General features: G+C 42.1%; 1 protein-coding gene across 1 annotated transcript; it reads left to right on the forward strand.

Annotated features, from left to right (window-relative positions):
- The first annotated feature begins 8,258 nt into the window (after nucleotides 1-8,258).
- Nucleotides 8,259-18,347, forward strand: FAM240B (family with sequence similarity 240 member B). The gene is made up of 2 exons (XM_031676586.2): nucleotides 8,259-8,413; nucleotides 18,254-18,347. The coding sequence occupies exons 1-2, from the start codon at nucleotides 8,271-8,273 to the stop codon at nucleotides 18,345-18,347; spliced, it is 237 nt and encodes a 78-aa protein (XP_031532446.1). The 5' UTR covers nucleotides 8,259-8,270.
- The last annotated feature ends 928 nt before the right edge of the window (nucleotides 18,348-19,275 follow it).

Consider the following 19,275-nt stretch of genomic DNA (forward strand, 5'->3'; position numbering starts at 1 on the left):
GGGTGGGGAGAGGAGAAACAACATTTTATCCAAATTTTGTATTTTAACCATCTTAACGTTTACTGTTAAAGCTTTTAATGGGGGTGGAACATAACATTTGCTGGAGAAGTTATCACTTTTAGCTCAAAATCCTTTGGACAATTTTGACCAGATGAGTGATGTCAGCCTGAGGGAATCATAAGTGTTTTGTCCGTTGGACAAGCAAGTTTACAAGGCACTGGGTGAAGGATGCCTGATTAAGCAAGGTCCTTGTCCACAGTAATTAGAGTCTAGTTCATGGGACAAGGTTATGGAGAGCTGGCTCTTGGTCCCAACTCAGCCAGGCACAGAGGCTCTCTGTGCTTCAGTGGTGTTGGGCGAATGCAGACCCAGAGGCTTCTCTGTGCATGACAGGATGGGCTTTGTGACCTCCCGGTCCCCAGTTAGGTGACTGGGCGTCAAATGGAACAGCTCAGATGTGACCAATATAAACCTACAGTGGTTAGCGGTGACCCAGGACGTGGAGGTGGCTAAACTCTGTTTGCTTTTGGTTTGTAGTGTTTTATTATAACACTGCATGTGCCCAGTGTATGTTTCTACTGGAATCTAAGGCATAGCTACACGGCCCACGGAGAACTCCAGGTGTTTTCCCATTAGACCATGTAGGGCTCAAAACCTGGTAACCAAGAGGCCAAATCCTGGCTTTCCTTCTTGTTAGCTGTGGGGCTGGGGGTAAGTCACTTAAGCTCTCAGACTCACTTTCTCGTTCACAAATACAGAAATAATAAAACCTACAATATACTGAGGACTGAATGAGATAATATTTAGCGTTGTACTTGACGCAGGCTGTTAATCTGAACGTAGGTGAGAATGATGAGTGTGTCTCCACAACATTACGTTAAGCGTTTTAGATGTTAATCTCATTTAATTCTCAGAGGAATTTTTTTTTTTTAGGAATAATGTTTCTAGCACCAGTTGCTAAGATGCCATTTCTTTAAATTCTTTTTTTAATTTTTTTTTGTGGGGCTAGATAATTAAGTTTATTTGTTTAATTTTTTTAATGGAGGTACTGGGGATTGAACCCAGGACCTCATGCATGCTAAACACACACTCTACCACTTGAACTATACCCTCCCCCTCTTAATCTATTTTTTTTTAATTGAGAAACTTAAGCTTTAGAAAGGTTATAGAAGTTTCCCAAGGTCATGTGGACTCAAGGTCACTTCTTTACTCAATTGTCAGTTACTTGTCTAGTAATTATTGGTGTCCCTCCTTCATGACTTAGTGTCATTCCAATTAATTCAGATAAACCTCAGAGGAAACAACAGGACGGAGTTACTATGGACACATTCAGTACAAGCCTTTTTTTCTTATTAGTCCTCACTTAAAATTTGCAACTATCTCAGAACTCACTTGTACTGCCCTAGGCAGTCTTTCATTCCACCTGCAGCTTTTCTTAAGACCCACATATCCTACTATGGGCGAAATCGGAGGTAGAGTTGAAGGATATTAACTGGAGAGAGAACTATGGAGAGTGACTCAAGACTTAAACTCAAATAGCCTGTCTGAATTATGGAGGAGAGGTTAAGGAGAAAATGTTTCCTGAAAAAGTGCTAAACTGAGGAGGACTGTTTTCACATAATGCTCCATCTTCCACCTGCAAAGGAGGAGAGGCGAAGGAAACTCATTTTATTCTCTGCCTAGGGGGGCCCAAAGGCCGGGTGGGAGGAAAACCCATCAACACGTCTCAGGCCCACTGTCGGTTGTAGTCATCTTAGCAAGTGATGCTAGAAGCATTATTCCTAAAGATGTGTTCACTGTGGATGAGACAGACCACACGAGAGGACGTGAAGTAATGATGGCTGTGTTCCCTGACCCCTGTAGAGGCAGGATTTCCAGGTGACGGGACTAGCATTTGTGTGAGATGGGGGGAAGGTGCTCCTGGTTTGTGTGTGTGTGTGTTTTAGTTCTTATCACGATGCACAGAAAACTGATACTAGCGGGCACCTCTCACAGAGGTATTGGAGAGAAGGGAAGTTTGTCTTAGTGCAATAAGCGTAAAATAATCCTGGCAAAAAGTCTATGTACTTCTGCCTTGATGAAGAATGAATGATTTACGTATCACTCAGAAGGGATTTAACCACGGTGTGTGCTTCTTACATTCTCTTCCCACGAGCTGCCACCTTTCTGATGGGCTGGCCGGGTAGTGTATGAGCGTGTGAGTACAGGCTTAGGAGACGGGGTGGGTTTGCATCCCAGCTCCATCACCATGGGCAACGGCTTGCACCTCCTCTGCCAAATGTGGGTAAGAATAGGGTTGTGAGAAATGAATGCAAGATATAAAGTATTTTGAAGAATGAAGGTGTTCAGTAAATACTCAATAAAGAGCATAAAAATAAGTCAGATATAGCACAGGGAAATATATTCAGTATCTTATAGTAGCTTATGGTGAAAAAGAATAAGAAAATGAATATATGTATATTCGTGTATGACTGAAACATTGTGCTGTACACCAGACATTGACATACATTATAAACTGACCATACCTCAATAAAAAAAAAAAATCCCAGAGATCACAGGCTAGCAGCCCACCAGCCAGTAGGTAAAGGCATGGTAGCATGTTTTCCCTGGCCCCTTAGTGGAGGCATGAACTCACTTCATACCTGAACTCACATCCACTCCTTTCTGTCACCCCAGGGTTTAATATCAGTTCATTTTACCCTATTGCTTACCTTCGAGAGGAGAAATATTTCTCTGTATCTATGCTTTTATCAACACTGGGGAAACAAAAAGATAAATACAGTAAAACCGATATATATATTTTTTCATCTTTAAAAATAAATTTTTATTGCAGTATAGTCAGTTACAATGTGTCAATTTTGTCCTAGTCATGCATATATGTATATATACATACATATATTAATTTTCATATTCTTTTTCATTAAAGGTTATTACAAGATATCGAATATAGTTCCCTATGCTATAAAGAAGAAATTTGGTTTTTTTAATCTATTTTTATATATAGTGTGGTTAACCTTTGCAAATCTCAAACTCCCAAATTTATCCCTTCCCACCCTTTCCCACCGGGAAACCATAAGATTGTTTACTATGTCTGCAAGTGTGTTTCTGTTTTGTAGATGAGTTCATTAGTGTCTTCTTTTTTTTTCTGTTTTTTTTTTTAGATTCTACATATGAGTAGATGATATCATGTGGTATTTTTCTTTCTGGCTTACTTCACTCTGATATATATTTTTAAAGGCTGGGAATCACATACTATTCCTAAGTGTTTATTAATGAGTCATTTATGTGAACTTAGGGACACATTAGTTATTTAAACTTGCTGCTTCTGAGTTTTGAACCATTGTGGGTGGAGGAAAATACAGCTATCTAGGTGTCAAGAAAAAGAAATTATCCTGTGTTCTTAGAGAATTTCAGGACCAGAGGGGACTAAAAAGACATTAAAAGCACACACATGTACCCATCTGAGAAGTCTGCTCCCCTCTAGTCTGCCTATACCACGGGATGAAAGTAGCAGGTTGAAATTTAAAAGGAATAAGTATAAAGACCTAGACTTAGGTTTATTTAAAAAAAAAAATCAGTTTCACAAGAACATAATGGAGACAGCTGAGTCTTAAAGTTTCCTCAGTAAAGAAAACAGATCTTAATCTCAAAGATCTTTAAAAGTGACTCAGGAGGTTGCTGGTACCCGATGGGTTTAGGCATCCGGACGTTCCTCAGCACTTCTTACTTCTGGGGCTATAAAAATCACCACCGAGTTGTCCCACAGGAGATCAGAGTGGCTTTGCCTTCTTCCCGACCCCACCCAGAGGACAGCTGGGGAGAGGAGTGCCTTTTCACTTTCATCGGAGCCCCTGCAGGGGCGGGACCACATACACAGTTGATGATTTTCTCTGCCTGAACCAGGTGGAGGTGCTGGTTCCACCAGCGCCCCTGGGGAAAAGCGGACGCCTTCAATTTTCTGTTTCCTGCCTCATTTTGATATTTTCCTAAAAATGCTATTTTAAAATTACTGTCAATTCTGTTTCTTGAGGGTACAAAGGGGAGGGCAGCAGCTACCACCATGAGCACAGTAGGCGAGGCACCGGATGCAGAAAGTACAAAGCGGGGAGGGGCGCCGGGAGGGCGGCATAGCTTGTCTAAAACAAACTGCATTTCCTCTTGCAGAAGCTCTTACAGATTGCCGTGACCCTCAGTGCTGAAGTTCAAGTTTCCAGCAAAACAACAGTTAGGTTTATGTTACAAAGTAACATGGGAGAACTGAGTCCCATCTTTAGCAGAGTGGACACTGTCAGCTTCTTACGACAATTACTTCTTAAACATACCGGGCATGGCTCAGTGACTGTGGTTATACAGTCTGACCTCAAGGATCCCCAAATACAATATCCTAAATGATGTAAGGATGGAACTTATCACCAAGACTTTTTTGCTAAGGGGTTCTCTGTTTACAGTCCAACCCTCGACCTTGGACAAGAAAGGAAGCATCTTATCCCTGAGATCTAAGGCTTTCCAGTTCTGACAACCCAGCAACGGAGATAAATAAACCTGAAATATGGTCTGAATCAAGAAGGGGCAAAGCATTTAATATCATGTATAAAGACAATGAGAATTTATATAGGTGATGGTTCAAATTCGGTTAACATTTTAAAATTGTTTCTATTTTAATGTTTTTTATTTTGGGGAGAGGTAATTAGGCATTTATTTATTTATTTATTTCTGTATGTATGTATTTCAGTGGAAGTACTGGAGACTGAACCCAGGACTGGTGCACGCTAGGCACACACTCTACCCCTGAGCTGCACCCTCCCGCCTCCATTGACACTTGCAGTCTCTTATCAGGGATGAGACAATAGACTGTGAGCTCCTGGAGGGCAAGTGTGTGTCATGTTGGCAGACAAACAATCAGGGAATGAACGGTAGTGTGTGAAGTGCCTTCCTCTGTATTGCCATTTCATCTCCACTTCATGGATAAGGAAACTGGGGCTAAGAGCACTTGAAGGACTTATTGCTCAAAGTGACAATAGTGACAATCGTCCCCTGTCCTCCTTCCTAGCTCACTGGCCATCCTGGCCGTCAGAACACAGCCTCCAGCCCTGGCGAGTGAGGCGGGGACCCAAGCTGTGTTTGGCAGGTGGCTGTGTCCACATGTCCTCTAGTGGGTGACGTGAGGCTTGGTGGAAAGTTCCAACCCCAGTTGCTGCCGGGATGACAGCAAAAGCCAGTCTGGCCAGTGAGGATGGTATTTGCACACTCAGGTTTGGAGGCAGGAGAGTGGATGCTCAGAGAGACTGTAGAGGGAAGGGAGGCAGAACGAAAGTGAAATAGTTTAGGATGCCCTGCCGGGAGAGCCTGGGGAGGAGGTTTTGAGAAAAGCTAAGGAAGAAAGACAGAAGGCTAAAACTGTAGGTCAGAGAACGCATCCCTTAAGAGGAGTGCCTAGGTAGCCCTCAGGCTGCAGGCATCCAAAACCCCTCTTCTCTGCAGTGAGCACACTGTTTGCCTCCTTCTTAAATGTGATGTCTTGAAGCAGAGAACGTGTTCTGCTGATGAACACAGTGCCCACTGCTCCCCGTTGCTCAGGTCCGGTAGCTTCACTCCCTCCTGAGTGAAGGGAGCTTGGCCTGGCCCCTGAGTGTGTTTGAAGTTTCCAAGATATCACAGCCCCAGAAGTGCTTCCTGACCCAAAGGGAATAGGAAGCAGAGGCAATATGCCTCAGATTGCTCAGAGCCTGCTGCCTGACTTCCTCTGGGCTTACCCTGATTTAAATTAAATCACACCCTTGGGTGTGTAGACACCACCCTGCTTTCCACCATCTCTCTTAACCTAACTCATAATTATGCAACTACAGTGTCTTTTAGAATAAATCCTCCTTCCATGTGAACACTACACCTTTGTGCCAAATGGAATGAATGTGAAGTGACATGATGATGTGGGCAGCCCGTGTTCCTGCCTAAGCCTCTTTCTTTTTTTTTTTTAAACAAAAATTTCCTTGGAATAAAATAAATCTAAATTTCAAGAAAAAAATCTTAGTGAGTTCCTATTTGACCAAACTATCCTTTCTCTGAATACCAGATACCTAATATAAACTCTCCGTTTTTAGGAGCATTTTTAATAAAAGTGGGACTACATCGTGCATTCCTTTTTGTCTATTTCAGTGGCACGTCTGCATTAACACCTTCCTCCCAGTTCAAAGCAAGTGCTGCTTTCTCACCTCACATTTATACAGGCAGAGCTCACGTCAGGAAAGTGAGAGCCCACCGATGTCCCTGCAGCTTGGACAAAATCCACAGGAAACCTAACTGCACTGTCTCACACTCTAGTTCTACGAATGAAAATTTAAAAGTCTGATCAATACTTTCACTGACAGTTCTTTCAATGTCAAGACACTAAGAACTTATTAGAAATCTGTGCAGTGAATCCCTTAGCCTGGGGCAGAAAATACATGGGATTATGTCCTTATAAGACAGAGCATGTGCTCCCACGAGGCTGCAGGGCCAGCCCCACCAGAGCGGGGTGCAAAGAACATCTGGAGAGACTCCAGGGGTCAGTGCTCCCCCAGGTGCTCCGAGCACAGTTTTGCCCAGGTCGGTTGCAGCTACAGAAATGACCGGATGATTAGAAGATGGGTCTAGGAGGAAAAGTAGGAGATGTGGATTTTTAAATAAAAATCTTTATAGGATACTCAAAGCTGCTTTCAGTTCCAGAAAACCAAGCTGCTTCTTGCTTCAGGACGTTTATATCTCTCTCCAAGTGGGAAGGTCTTGCCACCTCTCCGATACAAGTGTAAGAGTCTATTATTAAAAATAGAATATAAATAAAATATTCTATTTTATTCTGTATATAAATTTATAAATATATTCTATATTATAACATATTATAATTCTATAATATAGAATTGTTATTCTATATTATAAATATAAAGTAATAAATGTCTTATTTATTCCCTGAAGCTTTTTCTGAACTCCACCCCCAGTTCTCTGGGCTGTGATCGGCCAGTCCATCCTGAATGGGACCCCTGGGACTCTGTAGTGAGGGAGAGAAAGTCCAGGTTCTCGCCAATCTCCCACTAGAGCCAAAGCTCTCCCCTAAGCAGGAACTCACCAGCAAGCAGAGAAGGATTTGTCTTGCAGTTCATTGCATCTACCTGCTCGCCAGAGCCACTAAGATCTGGAAAACGGGCACTGTTTAGGTAAAAAAAAAAAAAGTAAATTTTTTTAGTGTTAAACATGCATACTTTCACGGGTCCTGCACACACACATGCCACACGAGCTTGCTCTGGAGGCGGCCAATTCCAAATACGGTCGCCATTTCTTGTGATGAGGATTGGTAGAGCAAAGGGCATTCACTTTGAAAATGGACAGACCTCGGTCCAAACTCTGGCTTATGTCCAGTGACAAGGCTGTAGGCAAATTCCTTATCTAAACAAGAATCACCCATCTCAGAGAGCTGTGGTGGGGATCAAATGTGACAGTGGGTGAGAAATGCCTGTCACACGTCACCTGCTCAGCAAATGGTAGATGTTCTTGTCATTCTGTGAGGAAGGATGGAAAAAGTGTAACATTGGTTAGGTGCCTCTTACTGTCATGCGTTGTGTTTGGAGCTTTGCATACACCATCTCATTCTGCACGCACACACACACACAGTTGTGAAGTAACTGCTAAAGGATAACGTTTTAAGTTAAAATCATGACTCCCCTACAAATATAAAATGTACACGGGTCAAATACTTTACTTAACTTGTTATAATTAATGAGAAAATGAGTAAGGTACTACAACAAATTCTAAGAAAATTCAAAAAAAAAAAACCCCACACATATACAAGCAATTAAGGAGACACAAGTGAATTCATAAGCAGGTGAAAATTGGTTGCTGTTCACAGGGATGGCAGTTGCATTCCACTGGGCAAAATACGTTCGAGTCTCTGTTCAAAAATCATTTGCATTTCTCTATTTTTTTTCTGTAGTTTACAGAGTTGTAAAATGGCTCGGGGACAGCGAAAGGGGCAAGCCCTTGTAGAATCAGATCATCTGGAAGGGTTATTAGACGTCCTTTGCACTTTTGTTCATTTCAGCATTTTTCGCAGTATTTTCTGAGGATCCTTTATCATCCCCGTCCGCGGTTGAGAAACAAAGTCACAGTGAGCGTGTGATTTGTCGACACGCGCAAGGAGAGCGAGCGCCAGTGCAAGGATTCGAGCTCATCCCTCGCCGCTCCAAAATTACAGTGGCTTTATTCAAAGTACTCGGGTTCGCTTTCTCTCTCATTTTCAGGGAATGAACAACCAATACGTCCGCCGGGAAGTCTTCTGCTGTGAAACTTGTCATGAGCTCAAAAGCTTCTGGGAGAAAGAAATCAGGAAACAGACCTGTTACCGGGAGCTGGAGGAAGACCGTCAGGAAAGGAGTGCCCTGAGAAAGTACGTGGCTTGTGTCTCCACTGTCTTTTTTATTCTCCAGAATTATTCCGGGTGGGGAGAAGAGGAAGCAATTATTTTCATTACCCACTCTTCTAAGAATGCGAATGTTGCATGCGGTATGATCAAGTCCATGCAGCCACAAGACAGAAGGAGAATGAGGCTTAGAAGAGATTTTTTTATACTCACAGCTGTCAGAGAGAGTGTCACTGCGCCACCACGCAGGGTCGCAGGGGAAGCACTCGGTTTTGGGGCAGGTGGCAGAAGACAGAAGCAAGGGGAGAGTCTAAGCCAGAGCCGTTGTCGGGCTTTCCGAGGAAAAGGCAAAGCACAGGAGAGTCAATTGCTCAGGGTTGGCGAGTTTGAATAATTCCCGAGGGCTTGGAGACTCAGGGGCCATCCCTAGTTGGCTGGTGCCTGGCCGGGCCCGGGGACGCTCCAGGGCGGGGGAAGCGCGGCTTTATGTGTGAGACTTCGATAAGGAAGTGGCTGGGGCCGCAGACTCAGGAATGGTCGACGTGCAGGAGAGAAGGGCTGGCCCTGGGAAGGGCAGTCTTTCTGCAGCCAGCAGACGTTTTAAGCTGTCAAAATATCATAAAATATAGAAAATTAAAGACATGATTAATTCATCTACCCATTTAGTCTTGCCACCATCTATACCAGGGTTTCTCATCCTCAGGACTCCTAACATTTAGGGCCTTAAAATTCTTTGTTGGCGGGGAGGGGTGGCTGCCCTGTGATTGTAAGATGTTTGGCAAAAGCATTAGATGCAGCTATGACTCCCCTCCTCCACTGTGACCACCAAATATATCTCCTGACATTGCCAAATGTCCTCTGGAGGGCAAAGCTGCCCCTGATTGAGAACCAATGACTTATAGATACAGATAAGACTTTTTTCTTTTTCTTTTTCTTTTTCTTTTTTGTATAAACAAAAATGAGCTTCTGTTATTTATATCTTGATGAACTGAAAAAAATCTCTTCCTCAGTCCACATCTGTTGCAATCCACAGCACATGAGGTTACCCTAACGTTCAGAATTAGGTCAACAGATATGTGTAAGTGTGAAAGATTCCACGCCCGAAATAATACGTTTTAAGGTTCTTGGGGGAAGGATAATGTGGTCTTCCTGTCACTGGCAATTGAACTTGTTTTAGCCAAAGGAGTCTGCTGAGAGCGGACCATCTACTTACATTTATTTACATTAAGAAGATCTATGTCACGTGGCACTATCACTCTGACTAAAAGAGCCAGTACCTGCCCTCACACATGTATTGCCTTAGAGCAGACAGATCAGCTCATCTCCTCAGGGACTGTCTGGGTTCTCTGTTCCTACAATAGGAAGGGTCCAGCCAGGCTGGCCGTTTGCTAAGATGCCCACTCACAGTGGTGTAGCATCTGTGTGTTCTGTTGGACAGCCAGGCATGTGCCTCCATGTTTCTGTGCGCGCTGAGCTAAAAACGGGTGCAATTCACATGCGTGAAACCAATGTTAACTTCTAAAAACCTTTCTTCAGCCCTTGAGGGGACATAGCCTCTCTCTATACCCAGAGAAGAGCTCTTCCATCACTCCGGTTACATTCCTGATTGTCCAGAGAGCAAAACCAGGTTTTTCTACATGCTGAAAGAATCACATTTTAAAGAATCCAGTCCTGGAGAGTCCAGGGGAGCCAGGAGAGTCACTTGTGTGGTCCCTGCCATCTTCCTCCCTCAAGTTATGACCCGCAAGCCCACTGGCAGACAGATTCCAGCACGAGCCCTATAATGCATCTTCCTGCCCTGAAGCTCCAGGGTGTGAGATTAAGAGCCAGATTTGCAATATGAGATCTGATTTTTTTCAAAATGTACATACAATCCATCAGTATGTCTAGGAAAAATATTAGAAGAAAATATTGAGGCTTATCTTTGACAGATGGAATGGCAAATTTCAATGCACAAGCTCTGCTCTGTTTTCCAAAGTTTCTACAGTAATATTGTGCCATTTTATAATTAAGAAAAAAAAGTTATTAAAAAAAAGCTACTGATGGCAAATGGTCCATAGAACAAATGCATTAATTCTCCAGGCTCTCACGTGCCTCTGAAAAGACTCCCTTCAAGGTGGCAGGCTTTTCTTTCTACAGCCCAGGCAATAAATCTTCCAAATGTGTTTATCATGAAACATTTCATCATTGTCTCCCCCAAGGAAATGCTGAAAGATGTGGGCTGCGCCTCTGCATTGCTTGGAGCACAGGTAGATCAGTAGGAGCTGGGGGAGTAGCGGCAGCATCCTGGGGTCTCCTCCTCTGTTTCTGAGCCTCACTCACCAGAGCTGTTGCCCGTATCAACTGTGAATATAAAACTCAAACACTTTCTTAATTGGGTAACCGATGAATGAGAAAGAATGCAAATGTTTTCAAACCACTACCAGAATGTCAGAATATTTCCTTAAATACTGAGTAAGCATACAGTTTGAAATGCCATCCTAATAGAATAATAATCTAATATACATTTGCAGACCAATGAATGGCATGAAGCCCTGGCTCTGTGTTTCAGCCCCCTGGGCTATGCCTTTCCAAACTTCATTTATATGAGTGCATCCCCAGAGACACACACATAACACTCCACTTATAAAAAGGTAAATTCAAGCCACTGTGCGATCAAGAGATGTTCTAGACGAACAGTAGAAGACAAAAATCTTAAAATCTTCCACGAACGCCTTTGCTGATGGCAGAACAGAGCCAATAAGGCCTTAACGTTCCTCAGCTGAGCTAAACAGCAGGCCTTGTGCCAGAGCTGAGTGAAGTGGCAGCAGGTGTTTTAACATGACCAGGCTCGTTAGCACACGCCTGCGGGCTCACTGACGGAGAGAGATGTAGCCCGGGCTGTGGAGAACCCCTGTGCCCCGCGGACTGGAAACCCTCTTCCTCTCTCTGAGTCTGGCTAGAAAGAAGCAACACAGCAGGGCTCAGTCCCACAGAGAAGCTGAAAACGGTCTGCAAACAACTGATTGAGGCCATTTGAGAGAAGGCAGGTGTAGTGGTGTAGTGTAGGTACGGTGCGCAAACCTCCTGGCTGGTGGGGGCAGTCCAGGTGTACGGGTATCATTTGGTTCTAATTATGGACTGTGTTTCCTTTTATTTTTAAAAGAATCTCAATTTAGGCGATTAATTATGTGAACACCTAAGTCTAAATAACCAGCTATAACTGAGAAACTATCCAGTGCTTATATGAAAAACAAATGTTTTAATACAAAAAGTATGATCTTCAAAATAGCTCTTCAGAATTGAGCAGAACTCACAGTGTCAGGTAGACGTGAAATCTGGTGGACCTGAGTGGGGAGAGGAATTTATTAAGCTTCACCCCAAGACCACTCACCTCCCTGTGCTTTGATAACAATTACAGTATTGAATTATGATTATGGTACTGAAATTTGAAATGTGAGATCAAGGACTCAGTAAACTATGAATTCCTTGATGACAACGATTATTGTTTTACTAATGTTCTTTACATATTGAGGTAGCCACAGAAGTGCTCGACTCAGAGTGCCTTCAAGATAACTCGCAGTGGGGAGCAGAGTTGACTAAGAGTTCTGCTTCCCAATTACGACAATCAGGATGCTTTCAGCTGCAGGTAACGAAATATCCAACATATAATCTCCTACTCAGATGAAATCATTATTTCAATCATTATTTTATAATAAAAGATTTAGTCTACAAAACATAACCAGTGAGAAAAGTTTTTGTTTTTTCCATTCACATTGAGGGGGTGAATTATGTGAGCTGAGTTGTTCAGATCGGCATGCTGAGGCTGGCCCACGACCAGGTCCAGCTGGGCTGAGGGGCAGGTCAGAGGGACCCAGGATCAGGCTCGTCTGTCCCCATTGTGGGAAAAACAACTGTAGAGGCGTGTTCATTGCTACACAGGAATCAGGACAGCAAAAGCATCACCTGACCTTTCACATTAAAACAAAAGCACAGAGATTTATGATTATAGTGAGAACTCTCGCTGCTGACTTTCTGCATCTGCCATTGCGTTTGAGCTGAGGTCACCCTTACCCTTGACTGCTTCTAGCCGATGACACAGCATGACAGGAGTAACTGGTCCTGGGAAATTCCTGAGTGACAGGGCCCCTCTGGTGGGCAACTCCAACTCAGCAATGACCCATCAGCCAAGCTTTCTCAAACTGGGCTCGGGCGCACCCAGACTGACACATCCATTTAGTGCCTAGCAAGTACAGGACAGAGAAAAAAAACAAAAACTAATTATGTGCCCGACTGATCTTCCCTGGTTCCCAGTAAGGACGTTACGATTCTGGTTAATGATTCTTAAAAAAAAAAAATCCTTTCTACTCAAATCCCATATAATCAAGCAGAATCTGTATTCTTAGATGTTAATTACAACTCCTCCACCAATCAGATGAATCTAGATGATAAATAGTAAATATCATTTGGTCTCTATTTGAAAAGTGAAGCCAATGTTTCTAGGCTTAAGGCAAAAAAAATGTTCTCTTCAAGCTTGAATGCTGGCTTTTTTGCTCCTTACTACAAAATAAAAGGTCCCTATATACACTTACATGCACCAGCTTACTGAGATCGCCAAGGGGGCAACACGGTGTTGAAAGATATTGACCAGAAAGGGGCAGCACACAGTCTCAATACTCATAAAACAGGATTTAATGGGAACTTAGGCAGACAGAGCCCTGACTCCTTCACCGTCTGGCAATCCGTAGTGACATCGTTACTACAAAAAGTGAATCAATGCGTCATAAAGTCCAGGATTCTAAATTCTGTTCCTAGAATAAATTCATCATTCCAAATGTGTTAACTTGGGGCCTCCAAGAAGCAAAGGGCAAGACAAAAATTAGGTGTGAGATTCATTGGGGGAAGCACCTGTAAGGGAAAAATGGGAAGCAAGTTGCGGCGTGCTCGTAAACGTCTAACTGGTTTTCTGTGGGGAAAAAATGTACACCCATATATACATATGTAAGTTTATTATAAATTTTACTGGTATAAAGATGTGTAACACACTTTACAAATAATAAGAACACATATAATGCTCTTTATTACAAACTCTATATAGCCAACTGAGTCTCACAGCATCCTTCTGCTGGTTTTGCCAACCTTTTGTATCTATAGCCAACCTATGATTGCCCTTCGGCCATGATTTGACCAAATCAGACAATGAATAAATGCTTAATTACTATTCAGTTCAGCAAAGTCAGATCGCTAAGGATGACGGCTGTCTAGTGCTGAAACAGAATTTCCACTTCTTTTGTGTGTGTGTGATTCACAGTGTAACAGCTACAGAAGACAGGACATCCTTCTAAGTTTAATCTGCATTATTAAAGATTTTCTCCACCACTTTCTTAAATCTAGATGAAGAGTCAGCAAGCATTTTTTTTTTTTATAAAGGACAAGGTAGTAAATATTTTGGGCTTTGTGAGTCACGTGCTCTGTGTGGCAACTACTCAAGTCTACCGTTGTGTGAAAACAGCCACAGACAATATGTCAACAGATGGGCAGGGCTATATTCTGATACAACTTTATTTAAAAAAAAAAAAGCAGGCAACTGGCCAGCAGGAACCCTGAGCGGCACATTTTCATGCCCACCACACCAAGGAAATGTTGAAGCCCCTTTAGTTAACGACAAAGCCACATTATATTATGTCCCTCAAGGTCAGTGAGACACAGAGGCAGCAGCCTTTATTAGTGAGCTTTAAAATATCCCAGGCGACAAAAGTCACTTACATTTGGAGGCAGGTTTAGTTACAGAGACTTTCAGAGATGCTTACCAAGGGGAGCTTGTGAGCTTGGATATTCCCCAGTTGGAAAGGTTGATGACAAATTAAAATAACAAGGTGAATAGTTAACAAACATAATGAAGAAATATAATTATTGAAAATTAAAATTAAGAAATATAATTATTAAACTTATAAAATAAAATTATTAAAACATAAATTATTAAAATTACTAATAGATGTATAGCAATAGAAAGTCATATAAACTCAATAAATCATCACTCCTTAAGTGGGCGGGAACCTATGGGCAAGGCGTCTGCCCACTGATGGCAGAGCAGCCATTACATGGTTTTTTATTGCTCCTTTCAAAGCGACAAACTGTTATTTTTATGTCATTCATTTTATTAAAAGTTGAGGTCGAATGAGAATGATAACCAATGTCTTAACCATAGTCCCCGATGGCCCTAATTCTACTCTCAGTATTTCAACTTTCAACCCCTGGTTGCTTTTGTGTTTAAGCAACCACCACCACCAAACAGCAGGACAGCACTCCAGATTCTTTCCATTCTTCCTCGGGTCCATAATTGAGCAGAGTTTTAAGTAGGACGTTTCCTGGAGTCAACTTGGTAATGGGTGCCTGGAGCTTTCAAAATATTTATACCCTCTAGTTGCTTATCTCTGGAAATCTCTTTGCAGAAAATAGACACGTATATGGAAAGAGTATTAAGTATTATTATACTCATTTCAGGGTTATTCACAAGAGTGAAAAATTGAGCTTGAATCCAATTTTTCTTTATTCTTGCTTGTATATTCTGGGTTTCCTGTAACAATCATGCACTGCTTTAGCATTGTTATGAATTATGTCCCCCCAGATTCCTATGTGGAAGTCCTAACTCCCAGTACCTCAGAATGTGACTGTATTTGGGGACAGGGTCTTTAAGAGAGGTGTCTTAGTTAACATGAGCCCTTTAGGGTGGCTTAACCCAAACTGACCAATGTCCTTATTAGAAGAGGAAATTAGATACACCAAGAGACACCAGGTAGGCACAGACACAGAGGAAAGGCTGCCTGAGGGCGGGACAGTCAGCCATCTGCCAGCAAAGGAGAGAAGCCTTGGGAGAGACCAGAGCTGCTCACACCCTGACCGTGAACTTCCATCCTCCAGAACCGAGCGGTAATAGACGTCTGCTGCTTCAGGCTGCAGCGTTTTGTTTTGGCGGCCCCAGCCCATAATAAACTAATAAAAGGACTTGCCCAGCCCAAGAAACGAACCAAACGTCACAAAAGGGAGTTCCTTTCTCACTTGGGCTCCTAGACCTGCTCTCCAGAGAAAACTGCCCTCACTAGCTTCCTGTATATCTCGCCCCCAAACCTGTCTCAGTAAACAAGTAAGTGTGCGCTGTGTTTTTATGCGAAATGGGACCTGAACAATCCTCACGATCCCGCATCTTCCTTTTGAAACCTACTCTATCTTGGAAGGTTTTCTCCATCAGCCCTTTCCGTTTTCCTTTGATGTCTTCCACTGAGATGATGTGACCCTGACGGACAGGGGTAGGTTTGTTTTTCATTTTCTGGCTTTACAAACAGTATTGTAATAAGAATACTTGTACACGCATTTTTGCATACGTGGGCAAGTACTCTAGGATAAGTTTATAAAAATGAAAATGTTAGGTCAAAGGATGAGTGTTTTAAATTTTGGTGGCTATTGCCTCCTTGTCTTGCAAAGAGGTTGCATTAATTTAAATTTCCACTCTAAGTATGGGAATTTCAGTTTCCCCAGTCACCCACGCTGTGTGTTGTCAAACTGTTAATCATTGTCAGTCTGACAGATGAAAATGACATGCCACTGTTTTAAACAATTTAATTAATTACAAGTTTGGTTGCGATCCTTTCATACGCAGAGGACCAGCTGGATTTCCTTTTCGGGAGATGCTTTTGTATAACTTCTGCCCATTTGACTACAGAATTTCTTTTTCTTAATTGATATATAAGGACCAGGCATTTGTTTTGCGTGTGTGTGAAGATCGACGAGTTTGACAAATGCTCAGAATCATGTAGTCAACACAGCCAAGGTAGAGAATAGTCCCATCACTCTGAAAAGTTCCCTTATGCTTCTCCTTTAAGGCGTTGACCCCTCTGCCAATTTCCAGTCCCTAGCAACCACTCATCCGCTCCCCATCCCTATCGTTTTGCACCTTCCAGGACGTCATCACTGAATTATACAGTATGGAGTCTTTTGTGTCTGGCTCTTTTCATGTGGCAAAATGGACTTGGGATTCTTTCTTTTAGTTGTGTGTATCAACTGTGTGTATCCATTCCTTCTCATCGCAGAGTACTTGTCTCTGCTATGGACATATCACAATTTGGTGATCCATCGCCCCACTGAAGGACATTTAGATTATTTCAAGTTTTTGATGACTGTAAGTAAAACTGCTATAAACATTCACATACACATGGAAGGTATAGCTCAGTGGTACAGTGTATGCCTAGCATGCACACGGGCCTGGGTTCAATCCCCAGTACCTCCATTAAATAAATTAATAAATAAACCTAATTACCTCCCCACTTAAAAAAAAAAAAACCCAAACTCACACAGATTTCTGTATGAACATGAATTCCTATTTCTCTTGAGTAAATACTCAGGATTGAGGTTACTGGTTCGTATGGTAAATACACGGTTAAGTGTGTAAGAAACTGCCAAATGGTTTTCCAAACTGACAGCACCGTTTTGCATTTTCACAGCGATGTAAGAGAGATCCAGTTACTCAGCATCCCGGCCGACCCTTGGCTTGGGTTTTGTTGTGAGAGTTTTTTTGATTTGGGGGACAGGGGTTGGCTTTTGGTTTTGCCAAAGGAGGAGAGGGGAGAGAGGGTTGGTTTTGTGTTCGTTTTGTTTGTTTGTTTGTTTTGGTCATTCTGTGAGATGAGTGGTACCTCATGGTGGTTTTAATTTGCATTTTCCTAATTATGCAGAGCATATTTTATGTGTTTATTTGACACCCATGTAACTTCTTTAGGAAAATGTCTGTTCAGATATTTTGCCCATTATATTGTTTATCTTCTTACCATGTTTGAAACTTCATATATTCTGTAAGGAAGTCCCGTGTCAGATCTGTGCCTGGCAAACATTTTCTCCCTGCTTCTGACTTGTCTTTTATTTTCTTTACAATATCCTTAACAGAGCAAATGTTCAATTTTGCTACAGTCCCAAATTTCCTTTTATGAATCATGCTTTTTGTATTGCTCAAGGATTTTTTTCCTTATCCCAAGGTCGCAAAAGTAATATTTTGTGGCTTTCTTTTTTTGACGTCTTAGTCTTACATTTTACACTTTAGGTCTATGATCCACTTTTAGTTAATTTTGTAAAAGATATGGTATATGAATCAAAGTCCTTTTTTTTTTCTTTTGCCTGTTTTATTTTGGGTGAAAGTAATTAGGTTTATTTATTTATTTGTTTGTTTGTTTGTTTATTTATTAAATGGAGGTACCAGGGATTGAACCCAGGACCTCGTGTATGCTAAGCACGTGATCTACCACTGAGCTACACCTTCCTCCTCAACCAAAGTCCATTTTTCAATATGGAGATATAGGGTCCCAGGACCATTTACTAAAAAAAAAAAAAAACCTTCCTTCATTGAGTTGCCTCTGCCCCTTGTCAAAAATCAACTCTTATTTGCGTGTATTTATTTCTAGACTCTATTCTGCCCCATTGATCTATTTTTTCCTTCCCCAGTGCCATACGGTCTTGATGATGATAGCTTAATATTAATCTCAAAAATCACATGGTGTGAGGCCTCCACCCTTCCCCTATTTCAAATTTGCTTTGGCTAATCCACTTCGTCTTTCCATATAAAATTTAACATCAGCTTGTCGATGTCTCCAGCATAGTTCTGCTGAGATTTTGATTGAGATTACACTAAATCCATATATCAATTTAGGAAGGTGTACATTTTAGAGAAAACTATATGTTCATTGACTGCTCATTTCCCTCTTGAGTTTTTTTTTTTTCTTCATCAATTTGTAAAAAGCCATGTGTTGCTCTTAAGAATAATCTTCAGAAGGAAAAAAATAAAACTTTACTGGGGACCACCAGATGTGGAGTGTAACCATGAATCTTGTTTCCCCTCCTCAGGCTCAGAGAAGAATGGAAGCAGAGACTGGAGAAAAGGCTGAGGATGCTGGACAATCCTGATGGGAAGGAAAAGCAGTCAGACACAGTGGGCTGAGAGCTTCCTGCCTCATCCACTTCAAAGACAACAAGCCACCAAGGGCACTTTTCTAGGAGAATAAACTAACACCCACGCTACATTGACTTACTAAGCAGGACACTATTTGTTCTCCCATTTGTGAGGGGATTTACGTGTGAACCCTCCCCCGGTGCTAATGGACATCGTTATCCGGCCGAATCCTCTCTGCACCGAGGGCCGGATGGCCGCCAATGGGAGGTGCAGCTGGGGTTATCTAAGATCGAAATCTCTTGGAATTAGCACTTGCGAGGTTTCAAAGATCCATGTAGTATAATTTGTTTCCACATTTTGTTCTCATTTTGAAACCTGGATGTTTTATCCAAGCTTACCGGGGCAATGACCTTGTCGGGCAACTGGCTTCCCTAGGTCTTCTGGAAAAAAAGTTACACAGCATGTTTTGTTTTTTTCCCCCTGTTCCCACTTTTTCATGAAAACAAAAATGCTACTGCTTACAGAAATTAAGCTGTTATTAGGAAAAGAATAGTTTATTAACAATATGGTTTGAAAATGAACTAACCTATTTTCTCTTCATATAAATTGGGTTTTTTTTTCATAAACATGTTTAATTAGAAAAAAATGTGGTGAAAGCAAGGTAATGTTTAATAAACTTGGTTGCTGTGCCCTCACTGGCGTGTGCCCTGTGTTAACTCCCTCATGCCTGCCTCAGTTAGTCCTCGGATGCTATGGCAAGTGTCAGCTCCAGCTGCCCTTAGACACATTCTGGAATTTAAAGTCACTCTCACTGTAGCCTCCTCCTGGGGCCAGGGTGTTACCTAGTCTCTGTAAGAAACCAGCCTCTGTGCCCCGATAGCTGAATTGGGACTCGGAGACATAGTTTTGGAAGAATTAGAAAAGAGCAGCTTTATTGCTTTGCCAGACGAAGGGGAGTCATAGCAGGCTGTGCCTT

Source organism: Vicugna pacos, chromosome 4 (genome assembly GCF_048564905.1).
Source record: "Vicugna pacos chromosome 4, VicPac4, whole genome shotgun sequence".
Lineage (NCBI taxonomy): Eukaryota > Metazoa > Chordata > Mammalia > Artiodactyla > Camelidae > Vicugna > Vicugna pacos.